Source organism: Manacus vitellinus, unplaced genomic scaffold, assembly GCF_001715985.3.
Source record: "Manacus vitellinus isolate BGI_N305 unplaced genomic scaffold, ASM171598v3 scaffold_24_pilon, whole genome shotgun sequence".
Classification (NCBI taxonomy): Eukaryota; Metazoa; Chordata; class Aves; order Passeriformes; family Pipridae; genus Manacus; species Manacus vitellinus.
Genome location: NW_021939798.1, coordinates 4,024,142 through 4,043,439, shown reverse-complemented (window position 1 = coordinate 4,043,439; position 19,298 = coordinate 4,024,142). Strand labels below are relative to the sequence as shown.

The window sequence follows — 19,298 nt, the reverse complement described above, 5'->3', positions numbered from 1 at the left end:
AGCCCCCGGCGCTCACGGACCGCCCAGAACTCCAGAACTGATGGACCACGGGTGGTTCCATCGCAGCAATTGCACTTGGAACACAAGGCCCTGCGTGTGAAGGGGCAGAAGGAACGCTGCCAGAACGCTGTGAAGTAACGTACCATTAGTGGTTAATGGTACAGACAGTTCTGCGAAGGTGTGCTCGCAGAACGGTGAACGGGCTTGGCATGATCCCTGCATTTTCTGTTTTGTTTCAGGAATGCAGTAAAAAACAGAAAAATGATGATACACAAAGCACATCTGTTGATGCATTGAGTTCAGACGATGGCTTTGAAGAGGTAATGCTCCTTCTACAAACTGTAATATGCTCTATTTGTATTCTTTTGTTGTTGCTACCCCAAGGGAGGTTATAAGGAGACAACTTTCAAGTCCTAAACATAACAATAATCAACAAGCAGTTGTAAGCAATTTTGAGCTCTTGTAGAGAATGAAAAATCTTTTCAAAAGGTGAGATAAAAGCCCATTTTGAGTATCAAAAATCTTTAAAACAGACACAGAACTCGAGAGGAGTTTTGATAGTAAAAGGGCACAAAATGTCTTTATATCTAAGTTTCTTTCTTCTTGGTGAGCTGCCAATGGTTGTCATAGCAGATGTATGATGCTCTTGATCTCACAGTATATGTTCAATGCAGTTGTAGGACTGTGTTCTGTTTTACCTCATGGTACAAAGCCCAAGCCATCTTGCTGTTAGAGGGGCATCTGCTTAAAGAGGTTTGATAGTTCAGGTAAAAGTTTTCTCAGTGTCTCGGTGAGTTGATGGGGACTGTCAGCTCTGCAGTGCAGTGCAAATGAAGTTACTAGAACGTGGATTAGGGGCTAAATTTAGATCTCTGTTTGCACTTAAACATGTTGCAGTTTCAAAGTAATAGCAAGAGCAGAGTCATGGAAGGGATGGAACAAATTATTTTGATTACCTGTAAGTTCCCTTGGATGTTACACAAATGTCATGGGTTGTCTTCTTTTAAACCAGTGAGAGCATGTTTGCCCTTCAGCTGGCTCATTGCAGAGGTCTTGAAAATCATTTCATTGTTATTAAATACTGGTTTACTTTTTTTCCCCCCCAGAAAAATGAGTTTGATACACTGGCTAATGCTAAAATACTCCTTAGCGACTGCTTAGCTTGTGACAGTTGTATGACATCGGAAGAAGGAGCCAGAGTTTTCCAACAGAATCAGAAGGAGTTCTTTCGTGTTCTCAACCTTAATAAGGTAAAGTGACCCAAACAATAGCACACAGTTTTCTGGGAGGAGGAGGCAGTTACAGAATGACTAAGCAGCTTGGTTTCCCAAGGCAGATAATGTGAAGATTTGTCAATATATGCTTTTTCCAAAGAGGAAGTGAAAACTTGAAGCGAGATGAATGATAAAGTACTTAAAATCATTTTGCACTAGAGATGTGAGGTCACAGCATTTAACCTAAATGCTGGAAGGAAGTTACTGCACCTGCAGAAGGAAAATTTATTTGAAATGTAACTCCCTCATTACTGTACTAACAAATTAGTCTTGTAGTTCAATATTTATAGATATTCCTACCTTTATTACTAGGACTGTTCGGGGTGGGGTTGGTGCCACTGTATCCACATAACATAAAGTTAGGAAGACATCTTATTGAAAGTAGAATTGTCTTTAATATATATATGACCTGACTATATTTGGAACAGAATTTTTTGTCCAAATTCTTAGCAAAACTTAGAAGTGTTCTATTGCTGTCTTATTTTCTGCTGACTTTTTTTTTTTTTCTGGAAGCTAGTTGCTAAGTACTGTGCTCAGATTTTTAGGACTTGATACTGAATTAATTATTTTAGTTCTGCCCCAGACTTCTGTGTCCTTACTTGGTGTGCCAAAGCTACCAGAATTGAAGCTTTTTCTTGATCTGTATATAAGTGTCATAATTAAGAGGATTCACTACACAGTACTTAAATTTTCTTAGGAGTTCAATTCTCCATACAGTATGATGATGTCATACATGAAAAAAATTAAGAAAAGGGGGGAAAAATAATCTTTTGGGTCACATTAAGAGAGCCTGAATTGTCCAATAGGGAGGCAGCCATTTACCTTTATCAAACTTCAAGGGTCCAAAGGAGGATAGTGAGCCAGAGGCTCAGCTGTGAGCTCTGAGTTGTGAGCTGTCCTTGGGAGGTCAGTACACAGCATGTAAGTACAGACTGTGGTCTCTGACCTTTGCAGGGTGAAACTTGTCTGTGGCACAGTCCAAGGTTCCACTGGTGTGGAAAATGACCCTGCTAAAACACAAGATTTGTCTTCACCTAAATGCCACAACCATCAGAGCTGTACAGTTCCACACCACCCAGGGTATTTTCAAAGGGTTCCTCAGTGCCTACAAACCCTGGTTTGTTGAGGGTCCCATCTTGCCACTTTCCCTCAGCAACTTAAGTGATAAAGACACAGGAGCCTTAACAAACAATCAGATCTGTAATTTGCTGGGTTGGATTTACAGCTTCAAATACACCTGCTTCTGTAAACATCAGTTTACTTAATATTTAAACATAAAACTTTTTGCATATTTGCTAGAATCTTTCATATTGTAGAACATCATGGGTGCTGAATGCCTCTTAATTTTTCTTATGCCATGTGAAGACCAACCAAAGAATTCCTAGAGGACAGATGGATTATATAAAAGCAACATCTACAGATGATTAAACACTGACAGAATCAGAGGAACACCCTGTCCTGCCCCAACTTGGTGGTTGTTTCACAGAGCTTGTAATGATATGGCCCACTGGAGCATAAGACACTAAGGAATAACTCCAGGAGAGGAAAAGGCAGGGAAAGCAAGGAGCCTTACCCTGTTGTAATGACATATCTTTTTTTTTCTTTTTTACCAGAAATGTGATACCTCAAAACACAAAGTGTTGGCAGTGTCTATATGCCCTCAGTCATTGCCTTATTTTGCTGCTAAATTCAACCTCTCTGTGAATGAAGCAGCCAAGAGACTCTGTGGTTTCCTCAAAAGTCTTGGTAAGTTTGGGGTTTTTATGGTGGTGGAGCAGAAAGGGGGGATTGTTTTAGGTTTTTTGCTTTCTCAGTAGCCTTCCAGTACCTGAAGGGGCTAAAGAGAGCTGGAGAGGGGCTTTTGACCATGGAGTGAAAGAGGGGAGATTTAGATTAGATAGTAGGAAGAAATGAGGGTGGAGAGGCCCTGGCACAGGTTGCCCAGAGAAGCTGTGGCTGCCCCATCCCTGGGAGTGTCCAAGGCCAGGTTGGATGGGGCTTGGAGCAACCTGGGACAGTGGAAGGTGTCCCTGCCCATGGCAGGGGGTGGGACTGATGATCTTTAAGGTCTCTTCCAACCCAAACCATTCTGGGACTCTATGCCATGATATTTTGTTGTGCAGTCATTGCACAACTTAGTTCAGAGTTTGAACTCCTCGCTCTGTGATGTTCCAGCGGGGCACCAGTGACACAGAGCAGTGTCACACATGGATTGGAGACATTCCCTGTTCCAGTAAAGGTCATGGAATAGAAGGACATTGTAGAGCTGGCTCCAAAGCCTCCACTATCAAGAAATCAGGGAGGATTTGCTCATGACCTTCACTAAGATTTCCCTGTATTTTGTAACTTGAGGGAGGAGGGAATTCTTACCCTAAATTCCTTCTAGTCCTTTTGACGCATTAAATCTCCACAAGACTCCCAGTTCTGTTTTTTCCCTGTAATTTGAAATTAAATGCAAGAACTGTTGTATCTGCCTATTTTATGTTAAAGCTGTATTTCCTTTCTTCATTATGCTGTATATAAGTTTGGAATTTTTTTTTTCATTTACTTGAGAGAAGGAAGAAAAAAAGGACAGTAATAAACCTATAGAGTGTTTCCATATATATATACATATTCATTTTTCTTAGTTTGTATGATGCATCTTTGTACCCAGTATATTTTCTTCATCTAAAAGCACTGCCAAGTTGTGGAGGGGCCCAGTTTTCTCAGAACATGTTCATTATCAATGTGGGGATGTGCTCAGTGTTACGTAGGCTTACAGGGAGTGTGTTGCTAAATAAGCAGACAGCAGGTCTCTGCAGTGTTGGTGATATGCTCCTGTACCTCTGCAGACAAATTCAGCAATGGGAGATATAACTGGATGTATTTTTTTTGTGGATAATGATATGTGACTTCAACATGTCTTGAAAAGAACACTCCTTTACAAGAGTCACTGTGAGTCACCCTGGAGTCATGAAATCCCCCTCAATTAAACCAAAAGCAATAGATGCTGAATGGCAAACTCCTCTGAAGGAGGCAGAGAACTATTTGAAGTGTTGCTTGCAGCATTAGCAAGCTGCTGGTCCTTTTAAATTCATGACATAGAAGATAAGTTTTTCAGTGTATGGCTTTCATTTATTTTCTAAAAATTTGGAGCGGGGAAAGAACATACTCATTGATCCTCCAAGATTTTCCATAGGCCTGGAACTCTGAGAGATGCACCATTCCCTGTTCCTTTCTGCTTGCTTCCCCAGGGGTGCATTATGTATTTGACACCACTATAGCTGCAGATTTCAGTATCCTGGAGAGCCAGAGGGAATTTGTGCAGCGGTACCAACGGAGGAACCAGGAGGAACATGCCTTACCAATGTTTGCCTCTGCCTGCCCTGGTGAGAACTCATTTCTCCATCCTTCCTGCCCTTCAGCCTGGTCTCACTGCAACTCCCAAGGAACTAAGGAAAGAGTGGCTTCATTTGGGAGCTTTACACAACTTAAAGGCATTTTTGGTTTGCTTCTGAGGGATACCAAGCACACAGTACTTGTTCCCAGTGTCACTGGTCATCCTCAGTGCCTGGAATTGAGAATCAGAACTGGAATGGAGAAGTTAGTGGCTGCTGCTTGGGTGTTCAGACCACACAGTTTAATGGGGCATTTCCTTATTGGAAAGAACCTTTAAGGAACTTTGATAGGATTAAACCACAACCTCTCTTATCCTAAGCCAAGTTTTGAACTTGCCACTTAAGCCTGGGGGGGAAAGTAGCAGGTGACATTCCTTGTAATGACTGTGAGATGGTCATGTCTGACACTCAGAAAGTAATTCTCACATGAAATGTCACAGCCTTGACTCACTAAATGTTTTACTTTGGGAGTTTTGCACCTGAGAACGTGTTCTGTATGAACAGAACCTGCACTTATCCCAACTGAATATATGCAGAACATTCAGTCACTGCTTATTTTTTCCATTTGTTAACACACCACCATTTCTGTCTAAAAGTCACCTTCCTAAAAAAGAAGTATCAAAAAAGAGGTAGAAGTAACTCCTTTGCCTAACATCCCCCACAACTCTCCCCTAAAATTAATGGTTTTCCTTTTCAGAAGGCTGATAAAAATACCAAAATATTTCTTGCTAACTCTGAAATAACTCAAGTGGCTTGCAGTGGTTAAAGAAATGTTAGTGATGAGAGAGTGAGTGAGAGTTGCAGTTGGTAATGCCCAGAATCTGCTGTTGTCATTGATTTAAAGTTTAAATACTACTGTTTGAATTATATTTAATAATTTAATACTCTGTTTGTTCTGTGGTTGAAGTATCTGGGTTATGCTTTAGGTACTACATATATATACTAGGAGGAAAAGTGTTTTCTTCTTACTGCTATCTTAGTGTAACCTCTTATCTTCAGGAGCAGGCACACTATATACTGCTTTTTTTTCATGTGAAACCTGTGAAGTTGAAACACCCCCCATTAATTAGGTTGTGCATGGTTTCTGTAAAATTCAGGACCTGAGGATTTCTTTTAGAACTTCTGAGAATTTTGATTTTCTTCATCTAGAAAGAGAGCTCAGTTATCTGCTGCTCTTACTGGAAATATTTTAAAATAATTAACGGAGCACTTTTCTTGTCCTTTTGTGGCCCACACAAAATAGTTTCTGGTTTCAGTGCAGGTTGTGGTGTCAGCCCTCTGTACAGATGTCAGCAGAGCATGGGTGCTTTCCTTTTCTGGGAAACTGAGCCAGAATATCACTGTAAAACCATTTTGAAAACGTGGTGTGTTTCTCTGACAGCACTTAGAGAAAGCGAAAATCATGACTAGTCATCTTTAAAGTTCATCATGTGTACTGACCTTAATTGTCTGAGGGCATTTTCTGTTCCTTATTCTCCTTCCCCTCTCTACCCTCAGATTACATAAATTTGTCCCAGAAATGCTGTTTACTGTGTTTATCACAAGATGTTTTTTATACATTTCAGTAGACAGAAGGTCAATGTGAACTCAAGCAGAACTGCTTTTTGCTCTTGTTTATCTTGGGCTGTGACCCTGCTCAGCCCTATCACCCTGTGCAGCAGCCTGGTGTGGAACATCTGCCATGAGCAAAGAGCAGAGCCCAGAGGGCCCAGAACCTGATAAAAAGGTGCATTAGTGTCCCTCTCTTAATTGTTCACCTCCTGCTGCTCCCAAAGGAGAAAGTGAGCTGATGGTTTTGTTTCTTGTTTAAAGTACAACAGTGTAACTACTGATAGTACAGGTAATCACTTGTGTTCCTCAGTGTACCAGGCTGGTCAGCAACAGGCAGCACGTTTTGGAAACAGCCAGTTTTTAATGCATTGCCAACCTCTGTGTGCTCCCAGAAAAGCCAAGGGGTTGGGATTTGCAGCAGCAGTAGGAAGAACATAACTATTGAGGATTCAGATGCTTTTGTCCCAGTCAACTAATTGCCTTTTTCAGGGATGGGGTTTTACAGGAGCAAAAGTTTTCTTAGTTTTCTTGCCCTTCCTAAAGATGTACAGATACATTTATGGCATCTATCTTTGTGACCTTCTCACAATAACCACTAAAAATATGTGCTCTGAAGTACCTCTACAAGAAATTATGTGTTGATTTGTAGGGGTTTCTTGCTCTTTGATGCCAACACAAGCCAGCAAATGGCTGAGAATCCGAATGAATTTGTGGAGGGGGTAGGTCTGGGTGGGTGCAGGTGCACCCTGATGGAAGAATGGGGTATCTGAGGCTTCCTGTGCCTGGGGCTCTGGAACTGAGCCCTGGGATGAGCAGGCAGGAACAGCAGTGTGTGTGTGCAGGGCAGAGCAACCCCTGTGCCCCTCACCAAGGCTGCCTGTCAGTCAGCCAGGGACTGATGGGCATCAGGAGCTGCAACTCTGAGACACTTGTTCCATCTGCTGCAAGGACAGAAACAACTTCAGAAATTACTTTGGGCAATACCTGTCAGAAATCTCTTGGGATTCAGTGAAATGTCCTTACAGCTCATGACTGCAACAGCTGAAACATTCCAGTTTTAAGAATTCATAGCAGGAGTGCTGGGGTGAGTAATGGCAAGTACAAGGCAGAGTGGTTTTTAAACTGTCCTTCTTTGGTTTGAAGCAGTTGTTCTCTTTGGACAGCACTTGAGACTAAGGCCCTTTGAGCAGTAGGATGTACCTATGCTGCAGAATGTAATACAGCCTTTTACCAAACACCAAGGAATTAAGTCCTTTGTTGCAGGTACAGTTGAAGGTGGACACGAGGCAAACCTTCTGTTCAGAGTCTGGCAATTCAGCACAGTCCTGACATGTAAATCTGGTCCTCAGCTTTTCTTACAGCAGAAATGAATGGTTGTTGAAGATGGTGTGTGTCTTTGAGATTTTCCATGGAGACCACTATCTGTATTTCAGCAAGAATTGGGAATATTTAAACAGCTGGAGGATCCTCGGGTTTTTCTAATACTTTCACATTCTCATTTTCATCAGTAAAATTTTATAACACTGGGAAAACTACTCTGCAAACAGCTGAACACCACTTGGATCCCAGCTTTGTGCTGCTGTTCTGACTTAAACATTACCAAGTGTTTTTTTACATAAGTGGTAATTCCAAGATTAAAAATTAAGGTACAGGTTTTACCCTTCCTGGGCAGCACGTACTGCACAACAGTTTTTCTCTTATGTAAACACTAATTTGCTTGAAGATAAAATACTTAAGTGTGATATTTCTCACCATTTCTTAGCACCAAAAGCAACACACTTCCCTGGAAGGCTGGGCCTAAATCTCCTGCACAGTTTAGGTGTCATGTAGATGAAAAAAAGCTCCAAACCCTTGCTGTGAAAGATTCTGGGCTGTGATTTCCAGTAAGAGCCTAAGAAAGTGCCTAAGAAAGAATTGCACACTCTAAATACCTTGATTTGCCAGTTCTGTTTTGGAAGGTGGGGAATAATACAACAGCTCTGGATATTGGGAATGGTGTGAATATCCACAGCTTGCCTGAGCTGACATGCTGAGTGAAGGAGTCTGGTGAGAGGGAGGGGGGTTCTTGGGTAACTAAGGACAGAATGTTGCACACAGAGATTTCAGTTCATTCCTCTGTGTGTGGTTGAGTGTGTGGGTGTTCCTGAAGGTGTGGCTACTCCAGCAATAGTAAAAGAAGCCATTTTTTCCAGGCTTAATCCATGTGCATCTTGTGATAATGCCTTCATGTGACTCTTGTGTTCCGGGGGGGCGAGCTGGGGGATGGATATTGAATCTCAGGAAACAGCAGGTTGCAGTTAAGCAGCCAAACAGTGCATTTGTTGTAGTATGAGGTGATCCGAGGGCTGAGGGCTAGAAGGTCAAGTTACTCTTTGTTAGTTGGGGTCCTGTTCTTTCTGCTTTGTTAAATCTGTGCACTAGGAAGGGTGTAACAGGGCATGAAGTTCACAGAGCCCTGTAGGTCTAGAGTTAATGAGACAGTGAATTATCGATTAAAGCATTATTAACAGAGCCTTGAATTTTCCTGCATTTCCCCTCACCCTGCACAGAAATGTCCTACCTACTGTGAAGGGGTCAGAATTTTTAGGAGCTGTTCTGTGAGCTGTGCTTCTGGGCCACTTCTCTCTCTGACTGTGATTTCCTGTCTCTCCAGGTTGGATCCGATATGCTGAAAGGGTGCTCACCAACCTGGTGACCTCTCACATTTGCACTGCAAAGTCTCCCCAGCAGATCATGGGCTCCCTAGTGAAGGGCTACTTTGCCAGGCAGCAGGTAAATAACTCCCATTTATTTTTACCATTATACTCTTCTAAATAGAAAAGTTGGGCTAGTGGGTTTTAATACTGAAATACAGATGTTAGTTATTATTTGTCCTTGTAAAATAAATAGTGCTCTGCTGCTACACAAGTGCCACGATGGGAAGAATGTGCAAAGAACCTCAGTTCATGCAGTGCAATCCTTGCACTCTCAGGGCAACAGGGCTTTAGATATTTAAGGATAAAATTAAACCCATGGCAGCTAAAGGGTTTCTTGTGCTGTTCTACAGCACAGCCAAAATAGGAGCAGAGGAGAGACATGTGGAAATTGCCCTGTTATCTGGGATCAATAAAAGCACTGTATCCTAGAAACAAATCTTTGTATCCTCTCAAGTTTGTATGTTGAAAAAGCTGCTGTTCTTTACATATCCCACTTACATGGAACTGTAGCCACAGTCTGTAGGAAACTGTTGCTGTCTGCACATGGATACAGAAATAGAGAGACATAAATGAGTGACAGCTGGAAACCAGAACTCCTGAACTGTATTCATTTTCTAAGGTAATCAAAAGCTACAGAAAACGTGGTGTGAAGGTATAAGTAGGAGTTCCAGCCAGAAGACAGACTTTGGAAGTCTGTTGCTGATGCTTTGTGACTTCTGGCAAATCATTACCTGTGTGTGGCAGCCTCTAAATGTAATGAGTAGGGGCTGATTCCTGGTATTGCCTGCATGGGGTTTATGACACTATTTCTGTCCTTGTCATCCTTCAAGCTGTCTTTTGCTCTTCAAGGAGTTCACTTGTGCTCCCTTCTGTGTCCCACAGAACTTGTCTCCTGATAAAATTTTCCATGTAGTTGTGGCGCCTTGTTATGACAAAAAGCTGGAAGCCTTGCGGGAAGATTTCTACACTGCCTTGTATAATTCATCAGAAGTTGATTGTGTCCTGACATCAGGTTACATCTTTAAACTTACCATCTATAAATATATAAGTGAATCACCAGTTTTAGCATAGCCTTCATGTCAGACTTAGCTTTTTTCAGGTCTGCTTTAGTCCTAAGGTTGGCTTTTCTCTGCTTAAAAATAAGTACGTCTGTTTTTGTGGGACTGTGAAGGGGATACTTTCCTTCTAAGTTGCTATTCATCTGACATATCAGGTATTTCCTTCTGTCAGCCTCTCGAGGAAGGTAAAAGTTATGCAAATCTATATTTAAAATGATTATCTGGCTTGTCTGTGGTCATTATTTAATCTCCACTGGGATTATTTGTAACACTCCAAATTCATGTCTTTAGCCTTAATGTCCAAACTACACATCCTGCAGTGTAGAGACACCTTCCAAATTTGCCCTACCATGAAGGCTAAGGATTTAAGCAAAGTTTGGGCAATTCTGAAGGCCCTTTTCTTTGGGGCTGGAAGTGTCAGGCTTCTCAAGTTATTGGAGGGAACTGACTCTGGGAAGAGCTGGAGAATGTGACTGAGCAGGTGTTGGGACACTGATCTCTAAAACAGGCACAGCATGGGTGTTGTACTTTATGTTGAAAGTAAAATGTCTCATGTTTTCCTACAGGTGAAATTGTCCAAATAATGGAACAGAAAAATGTGTCTATGAAAGATGTGCCTGAAGTAGCTGTAGATAGTTTGTAAGTAGCTTTGTTGTGGATTGTTTCCTTATTTTGATCATAAATGACACCTTGGAGCACATTCAGCATCAATGTAAAACTGCTCAGGAGAATGTTTTTTCTTTTTAAAGAAAAAAACCTGCATCAAAGCCTAAATATCCCACAGCTTCATCCTTTATGTGGTGGCCAAAACCACAGAAGTGTTGTCTTAGATGTTCATTGCTATATATAAAAGTAATATGAAACAGATAATATAAAACTGTATATGCTGTCTAAACACAAAAGGGTCATTACCTCAGATTATATGCTATATAGTAACTCCTTTAAAATTTATGACTTTTGAAGATTTGTGTAGCTCCTTATTTTTATTTTAAGGCAGTAATATTAGATTTGACTGTGCTGAGCTCATGCCTTGCTGGTAAATGTGACTGTCTGGGGGTGTTGACCCCGTTCAGAACAATCCTGTGCTTGATCTTGAGTGAAGCCCAGCAGGCTGATGTGCCTCACACAAAGCTGCAGGGACACAGTCGTGGGCTTGACCATCTGCTCTGTGCTCCCCTCTCCTTCACAGTGAATTTCCACTTCCCCAATATGCTCATGAGAACTGCTAGAAGCAGCACCCTTTCAGGAAATGGTAATTAACTGGTTTTTGTACTGAGGACAGCAGTTAGTTTTTCCAGATTAGCTCAGACTGAACTGTGCTGTGGATGAGAAGCACACAAAGCACTGAAGAGGTTTTGTTTACACCCCATATGCCTGGCTCAGGGAGCACTGTGCCTGGTGGTTAATTCTCAGGCTTAGTTACAGAGGCTGCTCTCCCTGATCTTTGTTCAAGTGTGACAGATGTTCCTTGGTATCTTTCCAAAGGGGTGGTAGTGGAGCAGTAAACATGCTTTCTTGCAGAAAATAGAAAGCTCTGTAAGTTTGGAAAAATCCTTTTCAGTTCCAGTTAATATCCTGCTTGGATCTTGTCTAGAGTGGAGGAATTGGAGTGGTACAGTGGGAACATGTTCAGAGCTGTGTTTGTGGTGCAGCTCCTGTCATTGCTTCTACCAGGAACTGTCACACAATGAGAATTCCAGGAATAAAGCTCTTGCAGGCATAATCACATAGAGACAGTCACTTAATTCTGTATCAGCCTGTCCAATGAAAGAACAAGCTGTTATCCAGAATATACCTGGTTTATTAGCTCAGTTTATAGAACTACAGAATCTCCTGAGTTGGAAGGGACCCACTAGTTGGAAGGGATCAAGTCCAACCCCTGGCCCTACCCAGGACACCCCAGCAATCCCACCCTGTCCCTGACAGCTCTGTCCTTGAGCTCTGGCAGCCTTGGTGCTGTGCCCACTGCCCTGGGGAGCCTGTTCAGTGCCCAACCACCCTCTGGGGGAAGAACCTTTTCCTGAGATCACCCAACCCTTCCCTGACACAGCTCCAGCCATTCCCTGGGTCCTGTCACTGGTCAGAGGGAGCAGAGATGGATGTTGCCCCCCCACTGCCCCTTGCAGGAGCTGCAGACCCCGATGAGTCTCCCCTCAATCTCCTCTTCCCCAGGCTGAACAGACCAAATGACCCCAATTTATGTTAGAAGATAATGTTAGCTTTTCAAAGGATTAATCTGATAATACTGATTCAGGCTGAGAGACCTGATGACATAAATTTTTGCTCTTCTGGGGTCTTAAAAATAGATCTTGCGGAGAAATTTAAATAACTTGGACTCTTCTTAAAATAAGTCCCAGCACAGCAGCAATTTGTGATGAAGTGCTTGGTGTTAAAAAGTTCCATGGATAAAGTAACTTGTGTTTGAGTTCTTAACTCATTTGTGTAGCTCCAGCAAACAGCATTTGGCAAAAGCTGGGTGAAACACCATGAAACAAAATCACCTGAGGTTGTCAAAAAAAGAAAACAACCCCAAAAAACCAACCATAAGCTGCAGTAGTTCTTCAGTAGCTGCACTGGTGTGGCATGGAGGGGATAGACATATCTGAGCTTTTCAGTGATTTAGTACTTATTTAAAAAAGTACTTATTAAGTGTAATAACTTTGTGTTTGCTGTGGTAACTCTCACCTGGGCTCTGTGGCCGAGCTCTGGGCTGGGATCAGCTCAGGCAGGAGCTGCCAGTGCCAGGGAAGGGCACTCTGGGTGTTCTGGGAGAAGGGAAGGAGACTACACCCAGAGGGGCTGTTACATGGAGAGCAAAGCACATCATCTGCCTGCCTGCTGATCAGACCAGTGTCTCCTCCTGGAGTGGCATTCCCACACCCCACGTGGATTCCTCCTCTGCCAGAAGGGAACAGGAGCCCCCAGAGCTGCAGCTTTGGGATCCCCAGCAGTGTCCCAGCACAGCCCCTCCTGCAGTCACGTGGGCTCAGCAGAGCTGCTCCCAACTGGGGCAGAGGTGAAGCTCCAGGAGAAGGCCATGGCCTTGGACAGGAGCTCTCACTGCCTTCCCTGAGCTAGAGCACAGCACTTGTTTCAAGGTACACTGTTCTAACCTGGTTGCAGCTGTACCAGTTCAGTGTTCTGTTGACACACTGTTATAGACTGTGACAAACAGCTCCTGGAGCAGGAGAATTGTCTGTCAGCAAAGACTTGTAACTTTATATTCTCACAAAAAACTACTTATTTAAATTTTATTTAAATATTTTCCAAAAAATGTCTCCTGAGCAGTGAATGGCTGTTAACCAAATATTTAGGCTGTGCTGAATGTGCATTCTTATGAATTACTGTTGCTTGAACATGGAAAGCCCTACAGCCTTTATTTTATATATATTTTATTTATTTTTTTTCACAATCTTACTGCTGTCCTGACCAGTTAACATTATTTAAGCCGTAATAAAAATGTTAATGTGTTCTTACTTAGTGCTACAAAACACTTTTTGGTGGGGGAGATAGAGAAAAACATACTGCTTGACTGAAGGGAAGGAATGGAATTTCAGAGTTGATCTTCCTTTCTGTTTTCTTCTAAGGTTTGCTGACATAAAGGAGGGAGAGGTAGTAAGGCACGATGGGAAGAGGTCTGATGGTTACCTGGAGCACATTTTTAAACATGCTGCAAAGGAGCTTTTTGGCATGGATGTCAAGGAAATCACCTACAAAGCATTAAAGTAAGTCAAGAGTTTTGTATCCTTGTTATGTAGGACTGGCTAGTTGGAACAGAATATTTTCAGTTGCAAGGGACCTACAATGATCATCCAGAGCAACTGTCTGAGGAATTTGGGCTGACCAAAATTAACCAGCTCTCTGGGGGATTCTGTTCCAGGGTCTGACCACCCTTTTGGTAAGGAAAGGGTTGCTGAAGTCCAGTCTGAACCTCCCCTGGTTTAGTTGGTGCTGCAGTGAATGCAGTTACTGCCCTTTGGCTGATAGGCAGTTACATGTTATAAACCTGTAAGTCTGTGACAGCATTCATTTAATTGATAGCTTAACCACACTTAAAAAATTAGGTATAATTCTACTTTGAGTTACACCCCAATTTCTGCCTAACACAGTTTAGAAACTGGAAGAGTTCACCTTGATCTTACTGTTACACCTGTTCTGTTCTCTTTAGAGCATCTGAATACAAACTGGCACAGTTGGATTGCTCCTCTGGGAACACAGGGGGTTAAAATATTCTCTGTGTGTTTTGACAGGAACAAGGACTTCCAAGAAGTTACCCTTGAGAAGGATGGGGAGACAGTGCTGCGCTTTGCAGCAGCTTATGGCTTTAGAAATATCCAAAACATGGTCCTGAAGTTGAAAAAAGGAAAGTTTTTGTACCATTTTGTAGAAGTCCTTGCCTGCCCAGGAGGTAAGAATAATTGTGGATCCCCAAACGCTCTGTGCACGTCTTGAATCTCAAAAGAAAGCTGCCCTAAGGCAAGCACTTCATTCCTTCCTAATTCCCTTCTTAATAATCTAAAATCTCATTATTTAATGAAGGGTCCAGAACACCAGTTACAGGTTGTGGGTTGGCTCAGGAATTGATTGGGTTTTCCAAAATTAGCCCCAGTGTTTCTGGCTCTCTTCTGACCTATCAGTCAGTGCTGGCACTTCCAAACCTCAGAGGAAATCCCCTGAAATGGTCGTTGTCAAGGACAAGAAGAGATAAGATAATTAGGATCATAAAACCACAGAGAAGGCAGGGAAAGATTGTTGATATGGAAACCTCATTTCCATTAAGATGATGTTGATATCAGAGTCACTTTAGGTAAATACAAATTGTAACAGCACTGGGGGCAGTTTATGTAAAGCCAAGTGTGAAAAACGAATTTTGAGTTAAAATTTCTCCTCATATCAAACCTCATCACCCTTGCAGCTTTTTTGTTCCTTTTTTTTTCCCCTAAGGGTGCCTAAATGGCAAAGGCCAGGCCCAGACTGAGGATGGCAAGCCAGACAGAGCCCTGCTTGCCCAGATGGAGGAGGTGTACGCTGCCGTTCCCGTCCGGCTGCCAGAAACCAACCTGCATGTACAGAAGGTGTACCAGGACTGGCTGGAGGGCATGGACTCCAAGAAGGCCCAGGAGACTTTGCACACCACATACAGTGCAGTGAATCAAAGCACGAGCAGTTTGGACATCAAGTGGTAACAGATGACAGGGCAGAGCTGTGCTGAGCTCTGGGGTCACCACGGGGACCCTCTATGCAACCACGGAGCACCAGCCAGGGTGAGTGAGGCACTGCCCAGCTGGGGACTGTTCCTGGGGAAGAACCACTGCTTTGCAAAACCACAGAAGTCTCCAAAAGCTCTGGTTCCTGCCACTGTCATTTAACTTTTACTGTGTGTCGTTTCATGGATTTCTTCATTCAAAAACGTGATCTCGCAAGGTCCAGAAGCCCTTTGGGAGTGTAATTCCTGAAGAAGTTACTCCCTGGAGTGAAGCATTCCATTCACTTCACAGCATGGGCTCCTCCAAGAGGGTGAGATGATTTTACTCCTACTCCTAGGTGTGCAATCCCTGTCATCACAGGAGAACAGTCCACAGGAATTTCAGTATTGTTGCAGTTGGTGTGAAGTAACTTGGGATTTACTTGTCTGGCTAAGGAAAAAGCCCTTTAAAAGGACAAGTGAGTATATGAAGAGATGTAATGAATTTCTATATGCCTTGTATCTGTAATTCAGCAAAAAAATACTCAGTTCCAAACTAGCCACCATTCCTTCCTGATGTAATGTCACAGGATGCTTCACAGAAACTGAACCTGGGAAGCTAATGCTGACTGGTTCGTTTAAAATAGCTCCAAATAGGTTGGTTGGTTGGTAAAAAAAGAGAACTTACTTTAAGTTGTCTTCAAAGCTTGCAGCCAGGAGTGGTGGTGCTGCTTGGCTTCTCTCTGAGAGTGAAACATGCCCAGATTGTTCTTTCATTTGTCTCCCATGTTGACAGACTTCTGCAAAAAATAACTTCCTGGGGTGCCTCTGAGAAAAAAGTCCTGAGCAATGCTTGTGAACTCATCAGAGTTAAGATACATCAGCATCATGAATTTTGGTGCACTTATTTTTCTAAGTATGCTGTAGAGGTTTCATTTAACAGACACTGTAAAGTGCTCTTGGCATGCAAGCTTGTCTGCAGTGTCCTGAGTTGTCAGAGGGTTGTTCAAGAATGTGATGGACAAAAGAAAATTAAACTCCTGCCAGACTTCCTCAGATTTTCCTGGTAACATCCAATCTGTTCACCATTAATGGCTGTTTGAAACTAGCAAAGTTCCACCTTTCCTTGTCCAGCCTGAAAGGGTGGATGGGCTTTTTTAATCATTTCATGCAGTTTGAATTAATCTTCTTGTACATTCAATATTACAAGAGCATGTGTGAGGAAGGTCTAATCCTGCAAAAACCTGTGTGTGTTTGAAATCCACATTTCACCTGAACCCAGTGGATGGGATAAAGCAGCAGGGAAGGCAGTGCAAGTCCTGGCATTGGCTGAAAAGGAGAGAGACACTCAAGTGTCACCCTGATGACAAGAAATAGTTCTCTTAATGTGAAGCTGTTAATAATTGCAGCCTCCACCTAAACAAGAAACCATTGCACTTGGAGGGATGTTTTCTTTCAAGTGCAGATGGATTTGATTAGTGCACTACCTGAATGCACACCATGAGATTATCCCCATGAATTAGCCCCAGTTGTCCCTTGTAATAAAAACGTGGTACTTACGTGGTGCAATATCAGAACATCACCAGAAATCTACCTCTGTACAGGAAGGGAGGCCAGAAGTCGTGGGAAGACCTGTGTGTGTAGCTGGAACTGTGACAAATGTCTGCTAGAGAAAGCTGGGGTGTTGCATGACATTTGGGAACAGATTTCTTTTAGAAGCAACATCCACCTCCTTCAGTCTGATTTTCTTTATCTGCCACGATTTCCTCCAGAAACTCCAACAGAATTATCATGTACTAAGGTGTCCTGTTCTGTTTGTATAGGCCTGTTTCTCTGTATATATGGTTTGTAGCTGGATGCATGTTTAAATTATATGGCTTCTGCTCTTTGTACAGTGTGCTTATTTTTTTATGTGCATATACTGGGTGAAGTGGTATGAAAAAGTGTGAAATCTTCACTAAATGACACGAGAGCTGCCTTGTTCTGAAAGGAGCCCCCTGAACTGTTTGTGCAAGGTGACAAATCCTCCTCAGGGGTGGGTGGCACTCTGGCCTCTGTGTTTGGCTGTTGCACTGAAGGGCCTCACTCCCTGTGCCACTGGGGGACCCCCAGGAATGGGCTGGTCAGGGGGGGAAGGAAATCTGTGCCCTGCTCCCAGGAAATCTGTGGCTCAGTGTATGAAATAAACTATTTCAGTTGAATCCACCATTTCTTCCATCTGCTCCAGTGTTTTAACCCCTTGAGGTCACAGTGTGAAGGGCTGTTGATTATTTGGCTGCTGCAGAATTCTTTTTAAAGACAAGGAGGGCATCTAACTGAGCTTGTAGTGGCTACATGGAATGTTTGTATTATCATTAGTGACCTAAGTAACTGAGACTTGTCTTTTATTTTGGTTAGCTTTTTTTTATAAGACTTTTTGGAGTAAAACATAAGCCCTTTTCTTTATAGTGCTAGTTGAAAAGGAAAGAAAATTTTTTTCTTTCCCCCTCCACCTGTTTTCATTGAAATTTCAGGTATCAGAAAACCTCATTACAGCTTCATATATAGTGAAACACTTGCCTAAGGTTTGATTCTGTCTTTTAAACCTGTAGTTGGAAAGTGTTACTGTTGACAACACATGTTCCAGCCACACTTCTGAAAATACAGCACTATTTAATTCCCTGATTAATTTTTGGCAGCCAATAATTTCCATTGCTCCTGCCTTTTCAGCAAGGGGAAAAGCTCCTGGTGTGGCCACAGCCATAGTGCTTCACCTCTGCCTTGAATGTTCTGCTGAGACAGTCTTGTCTCTAGAGGCTTTTTAGAAAATTCTGAACTGGAGGGATTCTGGGAAGGGAACTGGAAATGCTTAATTAATTTGGGAATTGTCTTGGGTGTTCTTGACTCGAGCACATCAAGTGCTGGATGCCTGGGTTGTAGTTCTGTACTCTGAGGCTGTTCCAGGGTGTTGTGAGGTCCCTTTGCCTTGAGCAGGAGGTTTCCCTCAGCCCCAGGAGTGTGTGCCCTGTGCTCAGTCACAGGGGCTGTGCTTCCCTGACAGTCAAGGATATATCCATATGCAGCAGTCTCAGCTGGGCTGCATCTGGACAATGTTCTGTTACCCAAATTTCAGTGCTTTGTTTACAAATGGAGCATGACCATGAACTGTCCTGAATAAATCCTGATGCTTAATTCTGCACTGATTCCATCTCATCCCATAAAAAGTCTCAGTACACCTGGTTTCACACTTGTCTGGAGTGCTGAGCATGTCTGTGGCACCAATAGTGCTGGGTCACAGCTACACCTCCAACTCTCATAAATGGAAGGAGAAAGTTGCCAGATTGCTGTGGGAAATGGTAATCTGCTCTCTAGAATTGTAAATTAATATACTGAATCACTGCAAGGCAGACAAGCCTCTATGGCTATAAAGCTCTGGTGCCTGGGGAGAAGGATGAAACCAGTCTGTGAGGGCTGACTAATTACACTGAAGTTACTGTAGAGAGTTAATTAAAACACTGGTGCACAAGGAACAATAAAATCCTTATTTGTGTGTGGCCTGATCCAACAAACAGCTGAGGGAAGGATGAAAATTAGCCCTGACACAGACAAGGGATTTTTCATCGATGGGTTGGGTGAAAATGTAACAAACTGAGCAAACATTTCCATATGTTCCCTTGAGCAGCTGGGACCTGAACTTCCACTAAATAATAAATTGATCTGAAGGTGTCCTGTGCTTTCTTTTCAAGGGACAGTACAGAAGGGTTACCTTGGCCAGAGGAAGAGGAGCTGCTGGCACAGAGCAGGGATGTTCCTGTTGCTGTGTAAACCAGTGACTAGTGAGGAGAGGTTTGCAGGAGGGGAGATGGTGTTCTGGTGTCCTGAGCAACCCTGGAAATGAAAAGCAAACACTGAGGGTGTGTGTCAGCAAAGCACTGGGAATACCCATTTAAACTGTGCACAGTTCCATCTGTGACATCATCCCTGCTCTAAAACCACGGCATTCCTGCCCCCATTTTCCAAGTGAGTACTTGGGTGCAGCTGAAAAACAACGTCCAAATTCAGCACATTCACCTACTGAAAGGCAAGTTTTCCACAGTGTAAACGCCTTTTTTTCCTCCCCCCAAAAAAAGACTTCGTGTAAAACATCAGTGAAATATAATGGAATATCCAATTAAAAT

At 42.8% G+C, this 19,298-nt stretch overlaps 1 protein-coding gene across 2 annotated transcripts; it reads left to right on the top strand.

The window, feature by feature from the left end:
- Positions 1-38: 38 nt before the first annotated feature.
- On the top strand, positions 39-19,191 carry LOC103756116 (nuclear prelamin A recognition factor). 2 transcript variants are annotated; one of them, XR_001920745.2, is made up of 11 exons: positions 39-320; positions 1,107-1,250; positions 2,888-3,020; positions 4,508-4,642; positions 8,856-8,974; positions 9,781-9,910; positions 10,523-10,595; positions 13,544-13,681; positions 14,207-14,364; positions 14,901-15,620; positions 18,867-19,191. XR_001920745.2 is itself a non-coding variant. In XM_008922133.3 (10 exons), exons 1-10 carry the CDS (start codon positions 156-158, stop codon positions 15,140-15,142), a joined length of 1,437 nt encoding a protein of 478 aa, XP_008920381.2. In that variant the 5' UTR covers positions 39-155; the 3' UTR covers positions 15,143-17,033. The 2 variants fall into 2 exon arrangements, 1 of the variants encoding a protein (XP_008920381.2); XM_008922133.3 differs by lacking the exon at positions 18,867-19,191 and having other exon boundaries at positions 14,901-17,033.
- Positions 19,192-19,298: the final 107 nt, after the last annotated feature.